At 43.3% G+C, this 11,721-nt stretch overlaps 1 protein-coding gene across 1 annotated transcript; it reads right to left on the bottom strand.

Annotated features, from left to right (window-relative positions):
• Nucleotides 1-8,457: 8,457 nt before the first annotated feature.
• Nucleotides 8,458-9,762, bottom strand: LOC125342940 (testicular haploid expressed gene protein-like). Its single transcript, XM_048335286.1, has one exon. It carries the CDS (start codon nt 9,580-9,582, stop codon nt 8,485-8,487), a length of 1,098 nt encoding a protein of 365 aa, XP_048191243.1. The 5' UTR covers nt 9,583-9,762; the 3' UTR covers nt 8,458-8,484.
• Between the last annotated feature and the right edge of the window lie 1,959 nt (nt 9,763-11,721).

Genomic DNA, 11,721 nt, shown 5'->3' with positions numbered 1-11,721 from the left:
AAGCAATATCGGTTACCCAGAGGACATGATAACAAAACATTTTCTGGACTAAAAAGGACACAGATTATTTGGCTGGTGCATAGTAAGTATAACTCTCTTGTATGCCCCACAAATAAGCAGTATGGGACATGGCATTAGTGGTTGGTTATAGAAAAGGAAGTAAATTCGCCCTGCCATTGCACACCTCTGTGTCCTCTACTAAGGACATACAGGACCAATGCTGGTATGTGATAAACTTAGAAAAAGCCTTTTCTATTGATTTGGTTCCTAAGTTCCAAGATCATCTTATCTTTATGTACTAAGGATGTTAATAGGCCTTTCTAGTTTTGTCTCAAAGGTGTTTACATAGTCCTACTTTATGCCACAATCTTTTGGCAGAAGATTTGGCAACATGAACTTATACTGCAGTTTATTTGGCCAATTATATTGGTAACAATTTGTTAATTTCTAATCCGTGTGTGTGTGTGTGTGTGTGTGTGTGTGTGTGTGTGTGTATGTCTTTTTTTTTCTTTTTGTGCTGGTCCTGAGGCTTGAACTTAGGTCCTGGGCACTGCCCTAGAGCTTTATGTGTTCAAGGCTAGCACTCTACCATATGGACCATATCTCTCCTTCCATATTTTTTGGTGCTTAATTGGTAAGAGTTTCACAGGCAGTTAGGCACTGGTGGCTCATGCCTGTAATCCTAGCTACTCAGGAGGATCTCAGCTTGGGCAGGAAAGTACTTGAGACTCTTATCTCCAATTAACCAGCAAAAAATCCAGAAGTAGAGCTGTGGCTCAAAGTGGTAGAGTGCTAGCTAGCCTTGGATAAAAAAAACAGCCCAGGGACTAAAATGTGCCTATAAAATCTACAAGTAAACACACTAGATGGTAAAAAATTTAAAAAATACACTTGGACAAGATGAATTATACAGGACACTGGGGAGGGGGGAGGATATTCTTAGGAGAGGATCACAAAGGCTCAGTAGCTATGTGCATATGGTCATATAAAATGATGATTATTGAAATGGACTCCAAGAAATGGAAACAAGAGGTATTTTTTGCTATTTTGCTTTTTGTTTTTTTCTGTCCTTTGTCACTGTTTTTGTTTTCTGTACCTTTTATCTTGTTTATAAGTTTATCTGTTTGGGGGAGGATAAGGGGGAAATGAAATGGTGGGACAAAGAGTGAGCAAATGCAGCAGTGATACTAGACATTATGCTGAAAATGAACTCTCCAACTTGCAGGGGGTTGGGATGGGGAGGGAACAACTGGGAGAAAGTGATCAAAGGGGAGAAAAAGAAATGTACTCATTATCTGACTTACATAAGTGTATCCCCTCTGTACATCACCTTTACAAAAACAATTAAAGGGGCTGGGAATATGGTCTAGTAGTAGAGGGCTTGCCTCATACACATGAAGCCTTAGGTTTGGTTCCTCAGCACTACACAAACAGAAAAAGCTGGAAGTGGCACTGTGACTCAAGTGGTAGAGTGCTAGCCTTGAGTGAAAAGAAGCTCAGGGACAGTGCTCAGGCCCTGAGTTCAAGCCCCAGGACTGGCAAAAAAAACCCAAAACAATTTAAAAAGAACAAAAATCAAGGACTGCTCCCAGGCTCTGAGTTCAAACCCCATGACTGACAACAAACAAACAACAAAAAAAGAACCTCTCACAAACTTTCCTGCATGGTCTGGATTCAAACCATGATCCTCAGCCTCCTGAGTAGCTAGGATAATAGAAGTGAGATACCACACTCAGCTCTCATTCTGTGTGTGTGTGTGTGTGTGTGTGTGTGTGTGTGTGTGTCCTCTGGTGCATGAAATCAGTGCCTGGTCATTGTCCCTGAGCTGTTTGGCACAAGAGCTCTAGCACTTGATCCACAACTCCACTTCTAGCTTTTTGGTGGTTAGTTGGAGATAAGTCTCATGGACTTTCCTGTCTGGGCTGGCTTTGAACCACGATCCTCATATCTCAGCTTCCTGATTAGCTAGGATTACAGGTAAGAGTTGTAGTAGAGCTGACTCCATTAGGTCAACCTGATCCCAAAAATTCTTCTGTAAATGGCTTGTTATTTGCTCCACCCTTTGTCAACCTACTACATCTGTGCCACACTTGCTCATTTACTCTATCCCCTGAGTTAAGTCCCTACATTTGTGTTAAGCTTTTACCTGTTAAAAACCTTGCCAAATGAAGAGTCAGGGCTCTCAATCCAGATCCGCTGTGTCAGTGATGGTTGCACTTGCTTCGGATTCGGCTCCTCGGTGGTTTTTGGGTACCCCAAATCTGGGCATAACAGAGTCACCAGTGCCTCTCATTAACTTCTTATTCTTTCAGAGTAAGAAGTTGCTATGTCATTCCAGTCAGCTCTGGTATGATGGGAGTAGGCTGTCAATGACACAAAAGTACAGGGACATGACTATTCTGTCAAATTTTTGGGTGTTGGCTGGTTGGGTAAAACATGAGTAATTCCCATTACTGTAATTTATAAGATATAGTTTTTCTGTACCCTAGGATGCAAATCATTTACACTTGATGGGCATTCATCCTGTATATTGCTTTTACTATACCCTCTTTGTATTCACTGACACAAAAAGGTGCCACTCAGGATCCAACAGATGTCAAACACATTGACACAAGTACAGGCTCTCACCATTGTTAGAAATAGCAAACAATTTGGATTTGATGTCACACTGCAACCACTGGGTATGTACAGGACCTATGGCAGTGACAGAATGGTATGCAAATGCCCACTGGATTCTGTTCCCAACTATAAAATGGGGATAAGGGGAAGTATTCCCTAAGAGAGCAATAATTAACTGTGGTATATTTAGCTCTGATAGGCACAGAATCTCTAACTGGCAAACAAAAGTTAAAGTATAGAATACCCCATAGCTAACCCCAAAACCATGCATAACTCAGGTCACAACATTAACCAAATGGGAAATTTATTTGGAATTATTTGGAAAAATAATTGGTCAAAGTCTTGGGACTTTTAAATTTTACTTCTTTTTTTGTTTTTTATTTTAGATCTGAGACTGGGACCCAAACTCAGTTCCTAATGCTTTCACTCATTGGCTAGTGCTCTGCAAAGGAGCTGTACCTTCCAGGCCTAAATTTTATTTATGAGAAATGAACAACAACAAAAACAGCTATAAAAATGGACCAGTCCATATCACATGGGAATCCTTCACTCTCACTTTCCATCTGGTACACGAATGGGAGTTGTTGTGGTGTACCAGCCTTTTGGATAGCCACAGGATATCTAAAGAGATGTGGTACAAACCAGACTTTGGACAAAATGCCTAGTGGACAAAGTTATGGGAAATGTAGTATATAATTAAAGAGAAGGAGTCTCCTATACATATCACTACTGACACTTGAACTGTATACAAAGAATTGATCTGTGACTATCCAAAGAAAAAAGTCAGGAATGGCAAATGGGGAAGGGCGTATTAAAAGAAGTAGACCCTAATTTTAGTCCTATGGCAGGACTTATGGGACTAAGCCATTGGGTCTATAAGTACCCCTGGAAATACAAAAGCAGATGCTTTGTCCAAAACATGTACTTCTAAAGGCTACCTTCTGGGAGTCTCATGGCTTCATGAGAACCTTGGCCATGTGGGTGCATGGACTATAACAACCATAGGTCCACAATTAAACATGACAGTGACTATGGCTAAAGTATAGAAGGCATGTAATGTATATTCCAAATGTGCCATGGAGTGGCTTTGAAAGAATGTCCCTGATGGACACCAATGATAATGGACAATGGCTACTGCAGGATTAACAGGATTGCATAGGCTTTGCTCCCCAAATTTCAAGGCAAGCCATACATTTTTACAACTGTCGATACAGCTACAGCCCTTTTGTTTATAACCGAAACAACTAATAACAGCCAATGAGATTCCTCCCATGGCAAATAGTGACAGAGGAATACATTTTTATGGCCATAAAATGAGCCCTCATCTCCATGGGTTGTATTATTGGAGCATATACAAGAGGGTTAAAAATACAAGTTGTATATAAAAGGTACTATTGGTTCATGGCCCTAGCCAATGATAACAATTATTCCTGTCACCTGGACTACCATTCTAAAGGGAGCATGCATAGTATATTGGAGTTCCACTTCTGTACAATCTGTACACATGCAGACTTTAAAACTCCCCAAAGTGGGCGGATAGCACATCTGGTATAGGTGACCAGGATAGTACAATTATTGGCCATAGTGTTAACTTGCCCCACCCTCCCCTGCAATCCTGCCTGAAAATAGGGCTTTACCAGTAATAGCATCCACAGCTTTGTTATCCTCTTTTCAGGCTGACCTGTAACTTTTTGCTGTCCTGAGCACAAATGTATGCTATGTGTATAATGCATCCAGTACTGGATATCTATAAAATTGCTTATGGACATTGTGAGAGGACTGCCATGAACTATACATACAGCGACCAAAATAGATGGACATGTCTAAATGAGACTAACCAACAGTGACAACAAATTAAAACAATGTTGTGCCAGAAACATTGCAATATGCCCTGCCTATAGGTTATGAGTGGAAAAAGGTATCTATAAAATATGTTAAGTTGCAAGTATAATTATAAGTGTAGACAAAACAATGGTCTAGTGACCATCAGTAGGTAGCCAGGTGGTTATCTATAAAATTCTGTAACACAGCCACATACCCCTTTCCTGGACATTACACACACACACGTTAGTTGGCCCTGTTTCCCTGAACAAGGAGTAATATTAGGATATGTCAAAATACCCCTGTTATTGCTTGTTACTTTTTGTTCTGTATATTGTTATGACCTATGGGTTCAGGAGGCATCCTTATGGACTAATAAAGATGCATCAGCATGAAGGGCTGGGATGTAAAAGAGCAAATGCAAAATGAAATCCATGCATGTCCATCATGTGAAACCCTGAGCCTTTGGCTCAAGCTTATGGCCAAAATGTTATTTGACACTGGCCCTGCAGGCTACAAGTCTTGTCAATGAGCCTCTTTGTTCTCTCATTTTTATAAGCCAGGCGGCTTTGTACCATAGAACACACCAACACAGAGGCACAGACACACACCAACACCACTGTGTGTTTGTCTTGTGTTTATAATACATGCTTCTCCACACAATTGCCTCCTGCTGTCCAAGTTTTCTTGTGGGAATGGTTGAAAAAAATGGTTAAGTCTGACACAACTGGCATTGTTAGGAAAATGGAGGACAATGGAAAAGGAATAGGCCAGAATAGGCTGGACTCGATCACCAACAGGGAAGGACTGTTTATTGAGGAGCAGCGAGGGGCACAGACCTTCTGGAGGGATTGAAGGGAGGGATTGGAGGTTGTGCCAGGGAGTGAATTTGGGACCAGGCTTATAAGGGAGCCAGGAGGCAGAGGTTAATGAAGGAACCACTAGGTCTAGGAAGTTGGGGCTTTTCCATTTGGGCCAAAAAAGGATTGTTGACAGCTAGGCCTAGGTGCATATCAAAGCAGGTTCACATAGTTGGGGCTTTTCCATCATAGCTGGGCCTAAGTGAAAAGTCCTGCCTGCAGTATCAAAGCAGGTTCACATATTGAGGTTCCGCCTGGTGTCTGTATGGGCCTGAGGCAATAGGGTAGAGGTCAATCCTTCAGTCATAGCAGCAATAGAGTCATCTATTTCCCTAACAACACCCTCTTCCCGTGTTAACTTGCCCAGCTTTGGAGTGTCTCCTCCTCTTGAAACTTAAAGGTAAAGGCAGCTCCAGGGAGATCATGGTCTCCACATCTGGGGAGCTTGGATGCAGCCTGAGTGCAGGCAATTTCTTTTTCTTTTCCTGGGAAGGGCTTCTTCCCTCCCGGGAGGAAGTAAGTCAAAGAGTAGGCAGCAATCTTCCCAAGCAAACTGTTAGAACAACCAGCCAGTTTTGGAGTAGGCGCCATCAGTGACCTTTGTCAGCCTGTGTTATCACTTCCACTGCCCTAATGTTTTCTCAAGGCCCCCTCCTGACTCACTCTGGATAGTTCACAACCTGCCATGGTGTTGAGATGCCAGGAGAGTGGCAGAAACGCCAGCTTTCCAGCAAGCCCAAGCCTGACCTGCTGCCATTGTACAGAAATGAGGTTGCAGCCTCCCTTTTGGCTATCACAGCTTCTGGTGCAGTAAACACAATACTGGCTCCAGTAATGAATCCTCTCCTTGTGATTCAGGCTAGACCTGCAGACCCCACCTTCCCCAGTGCCCCAGTGTAACTTCTCTAGACTCTGGAGGTTGGATTGTCTGGATAGTCATAACCCTAAGGTTCCCACAGTGTGCTGTTAGAAACAGTCCTAGAAGGACTTCAGCAGAGTAAAAAGCATAGCATGGACCAGATGGCCTGGCTTGCTCTGTGAGAGTCATGGAGTGATAGAGGAAGAGACACACAGAAAAATGAGGGACAGAGTCCCAGACAATGAGAGAAAGGTGTGAAAGGGTGGGGGGGCAGGGAAGAGAGAGAGAGAGAGAGAGAGAGAGAGAGAGAGAGAGAGAGAGAGAGAGAGAGAGAGAGAGAGAGAGAGAGAGAGAGAGAGAGAGAGAGAGAGAGGAGAGAGATTGTTAAAACTAAAATCTCCTGGGTAGCTGGATAAGCATAAACCACTGGTGCCCACAAGGACTTCTGTTTCTAGGAAAGGGGGTTGAAACTTACCATGGGCATCATTAAGCATGTGGAATGTTACTGGGCTCAAATCAGTGTTCAGCGGCTTCACAAATAACCTGTTTCCTTGGTGTCATTCCCTTCCTCTCTCATTTAACGCTCCATAATAGGAATAAAAATCACTGAAGTGTTTTCAAAGGTGACATTTCCTGAGTGGAAACATCAGGAGAATAGAGGGGTCAGGATGTGACTTAGGAATAGATATATTTTTAGTGGGCTCTGTGATGATAGCAAATATTTAGAACATTTTAGTTAAATAACTGTGAAAGCTGCAAGCTGCAGCATCTGGTACTCAGAGGAGGAGGCATCAGCAGTTGTCTTGTTTGTCGAAGTCCATAGAAACTTGGTGTTAGATTACGCACCAATTTTTACTGAATTCTCCATACAGATACTCTAGACTGACAAACCACTATTGTCAATACTTATTTGTGGGTTGACCTGTGTGTGTCAGAGTTATTTCTTCATTTTGCCCCGAAAAGGCAAGTGAATGGCCTCGCCTGGTTGACCTTCTTGGTATAAAAACACCAATACCAGAAAAGGAGATTGCCATGTTTGTTTGTCTGTTTTCCAGTCTTGGGGCTTGAACTCAGAGCCTAGGTGCTGACTCTGAGCTTTTTTGCTAAAGGCTAGCACTCTACCTCTTGGGCCACAGCCCCACTTCCAGCCTTTTCTGTTTATGTGGTGCCGAGGAATCGAACCCAGGGCTTCGTGCATGCAAGGCAAGCACTCTACCACTAAGCCACAAGTGATTCTAAGATCTCGGCCTCCTGAGTAGCTAGGGTTATTTTTATTGTAAAGGTGATGTACAGAGGGGTTACAGTCATATGTCAGGTAATGAATACATTTCTTTTTGAACAATATCACACTCTCCCTCATTTTTCCCATTTTTTCTATCTCTCTCCCCCTCAAATTGTGTTGCTCATGTTCAACATAGTGTCTAGTGAGTATCACTGCTGAATTTGTTGACCCTTTGTAGCTAGGATTATAATCATGAGGCACCTGAGCTTAGCAGCTTGCCTTGCCATGTTTTGTTTATTTGTTTTTTTGTCAGTCCTGGGGCTTGAACTAAGGGCCTTGAGCATTGTCCCTGAGCGTTGATGCTCAAGGCTAGCACTGTACCACTTTGAGCCACAGCACCACTTCTGGCTTTTCCTGAGTAGTTTATTGGAGATAAGAGTCTCACAGATTTTCCTGCTTGGGATGGCTTCGAACTGCTGTCTTCAAATCTCAGCCTCCTAAGTAGCTAGGATTACAGGTGTGAGCCACCAGTGCCCAGTTTTGTCAAATATTTTAAGCCTCTCATTTTTTTTCATGCTTTTAAGGGGGAATCAACCAGGCCAATGCTTGTGTAAGCCCCTTTTAAAAATTAAGATTTATTTAATGACTTTTTGTTTTATTTATTTGGTACCGAGGAGTTGAACCCAGGAATTCATGTGTGCTAGGCAAGCACTCAATCTAAGCCACAATCCCAGCTCCAGATCGCCATGTTTTAAGGAACAGAATTTCAATAGCTACTTGTTAAGAAGTGCAGTGTTTCTTTATCTGGACCATCATAGTATTCAAGAAAATCATGTGTAAACAATTTTTGTAGGCAAGACTGATTTGACTCTTTTCAGTGCCCATAGGATACACTGAAAACCATACATTCATCTTTGTGAAATAGTTGGGTTAACTCCATTTTTTTAGGAAAGAAATGAAAATAAACATTATTATTATTCTAGTTTCATCATTTGGCTTCTACCCCTCCTCCACCCTCCAGACCAGGCTGCAAAGCTCACAGCAATCACATACACAGGTAGAATGCAATTGGGTGTTTATTGGAGCAGGCTGGAATACGGTTGCTACACTTTCTTGGTAATGTTTTTGGGAACAGCAAGTTCATAGATACGGGGGGATGGTTGAGCCACTAGAGAGGCAGGAGATACATGGTAGGGGTTATAACCCTCATTGATGTCCTTTCGAACCTTAGGCTGAGCTAGGGTGATGATCCTCTCACTGGCCACTGCCTTCTTGGTGCCATCTAAAACCTCCCAGCAAGGACTTCTGTCAGGGATGCATTTTTCTGACTGAGCCTTGGGCATAGCCAGCTGAAGAAGACGATTATAATTGGACATATGTGCCTTGGGCTTTGGCATGGGGTCCCATTCTTCTGATACAGGTGGTGGGCCCTTAGGCTTTGCTAAGTCCAGGATCCGTGCACTAGGGACTGCCATCTGAGCTGCCCGGGACACCTTGGATAATTCAGACATGTCAATAGTCCAAACGTTATTACGGACCTTAGGGACAGCCAGTTTCTTCAGGCGGTTGGTAGGATGGTATTCTGTGGTGGGCTGGGAGCTCTGCATGGCCCTTTTTCGGCACTCTAAAGTTAACTTCTTTGGCCGTGAGAGCTCCTCCACTCGTCGGGACACAGCTGGTACTGTGATGGTCAGAGTAGTGTCCTCATGAAAGCGATCATTCCAGTACAGGGAGGGCCAGTAGAGGCAGAACTGTAAGGTCATCTTTCGTGGTGAAATCCAGGCATAGCCCTTACAACAACAGCACTCTGGTCTGTGTCTGTGCCATCTGGTCTTGTGCCTTGCCAACTCATAGAGCCTTCTCCTGCTGCTCTTGGACCTGGAGACAGTGGTGGCCTTTTCCGTAATGGTCAGCTGACTTATTTTAGGAATATTGTCCCTCATGCCCTGCTCCAGAGCCTTCATCAGATCCCGGACCTCTGGTATCAGCTCCTCAGGAACCATCTTTTCGGTGGTGATAGTTTCGACTCTTTCTTGGATATTTACCACTACTTGACCGGGGCTCCTGATATTAGACTCCTTGAGCCACTGGCTCTCGAACAAAGCACGTGGAGGGTCCAAAAGAGCATCATCCAACTTTTTTTCTGGCTCCCCCCTGGCCTCAGAGGTGTTAATAGGCGCACCTTGCCAGTAGTCCCCCATATGCAACCCTACTCCTTCAACACCTCTAACTTATCTGTGGTCACCATGGCATCAGGAGAATTGTTCCATCCCTGCATTCTGTCATCTTCATTCCAAGTCTTAAGTGGAATGCTGCAGTCAGGTGGTGTTGGGGCAAAACATAGTCAACTTCTCCTTCCTTCCTTCCTTCCTTCCTTCCTTCCTTCCTTCCTTCCTTCCTTCCTTCCTTCCTTCCTTCCTTCCTTCCTTCTTTCCTTTTCTTTCTTTGCCTTCCTTCCTTCCCTCCCTCCCTCCCTCCCGCCCTCCTTCCCTCCTTTTTCTTTTGGTGCTAGTCCTAGGGCTTGAATTCATGTCCTGAGCACAACCCCTGAGCTTCTTTTGCTCAAGGCTAGTGCTCTTAACACTTGAGACACAGCACCACTTCTGGCCTTTTCTGAGTAGTTTATTGGAGATAGAGTCTCATGGAATTTCCTGCTCAGGCTGGCTTTGAACTGAAATTCTCAGATCTTAGCCTCCTGAGTATCTAGGATTACAGGCATGAGCCACTAGCTCTTGGCAGTGGTCTTTTTCTTTTCTTTTCTTTTTTTTAAAGTGGAGTATGTGGGTGGGAAATAACCTCAGACATCTGGGGTTCTGTTCTGGGCTGAAGAGTCATGCGTTGCAGGGAATGTTTACTTTCTCCAAGAAATAACCCTGTGTTCCAAGATTATGAATACTATTTAGTAGATGTGAGAATTTAAAGGTAAGGAAGAGTCACAGGTAAATATAAGAAGCTATATGCCAATTAACACAGGTGAAAGGAGAGACTGACCCAATTAATAGTATAAGTACCTTTATATTTTATCTGACCTATGTGAAAAGTAGACACTGTGAAGAACTAGTATTGTGGCCTTCTGTGGATGGTTGAACATCTCATCCTTACTTTCCTCAACTACACATAGGGTAATAATACAAACTAAGTATCTTTAAAGCTACAAGAGCCAAAATGCTCCAACACCTGAAGCTTCTTAAGCACCATTATGACCATTATGAGAAAGCCCACAGCCGATCTCCTTTGACAGCTTGTTAAGATGCAGGAGGGGTTTCTGGCATAGCTCAATGGTGAACATACCTGACCCCAGTTCAATCTTGAAAGTGCACATGCTCATGAACACACACACGTTTAGGTTATATGTATGTAAAATATAAAAATGAATTTTGTGGCTGGGTATCTGTTGCTCATGCCTGCAATCCTAGCTCCTCAGGAGACTGAGATCTCAGGATGGCAGTTCAAAGTCAGCCTCAGCAGGAAAGTTCATGAGACTCTTATATTCAATAACTATGAAAAAAGCTGCAGTGGAGCCATGGATCAAGTAGTAGGGTGCCAGTCTTGAGCAATAAAATGCTCAAGGACAGTGCCCAGGCCCTGAGTTCAAACCCCAGGACTGGCACAAAAAATGCATTTTCTGTTTACTGGGTCCTATTCCCATGTCGTCTCATGATACATACATATATGTGTGTGTACTGATGCACATTTGTACATATATATGTAGTATATACATACACAGAGATATTCTAAATCCTGAAGCCATCTGAAACGCAAAGCAATTCTGGCTTTAAGTATGTCAGATTAGGGATACTCAACCTGTAATGTAAGTCAAACCAGGCCCAGTCAGAATCACTTCCTGACCACCTAGGCTCAGGGTCATTCTGTTCCAGACCTCTGTGGCTCTTGCAATCATTGTTTCATGTTATCCTTTTCAATTTGGCCCCCTAACTCCCCTAACTGGGAGTCCTCTGAGGACTGTTACCCTTCAGGATACACTAGACATGAGAGGATATAGAAAGTATCTCAGCTATTCCTAGAGAATTCAGAGTCCAGAACCAGGGGGTATTAGTGCAGTAACCATATTCCCTTTCATGGTGTGTGGGTGCGGGGATTCTCAGCTGGAACTACTGTGAAGAAACAAACATGACAGTTCCTCTGCTGGAATTCTTGATCATTTAGGGGAGAGAGAAGTTGGGGGGATACCAATGGTCCTGAACTTGGCTATTACATGAAAGTTCAATGTACTAACCCTCATCTAAATAAGGGCTTGTCATGTGGCTTAAGGGGTAGAGCACCTGCCTAACAAGTGCAAGGCCCTGAGTTTCTTTTTGTCAGTTGTGGGGTTTGAACTC

Source organism: Perognathus longimembris, chromosome 28 (genome assembly GCF_023159225.1).
Source record: "Perognathus longimembris pacificus isolate PPM17 chromosome 28, ASM2315922v1, whole genome shotgun sequence".
In the NCBI taxonomy this organism is placed as follows: domain Eukaryota; kingdom Metazoa; phylum Chordata; class Mammalia; order Rodentia; family Heteromyidae; genus Perognathus; species Perognathus longimembris.
The sequence above is the reverse complement of the archived record's forward strand: the minus strand, read 5'-3'. Positions and strand labels throughout refer to the sequence as shown.

What these genes read in the sequence shown, in the direction of transcription:
- LOC125342940 (XM_048335286.1), bottom strand. Translation starts at nt 9,582, where the DNA reads ATGGGGGACTACTGGCAAGGTGCGCCTATTAACACCTCTGAGGCCAGG.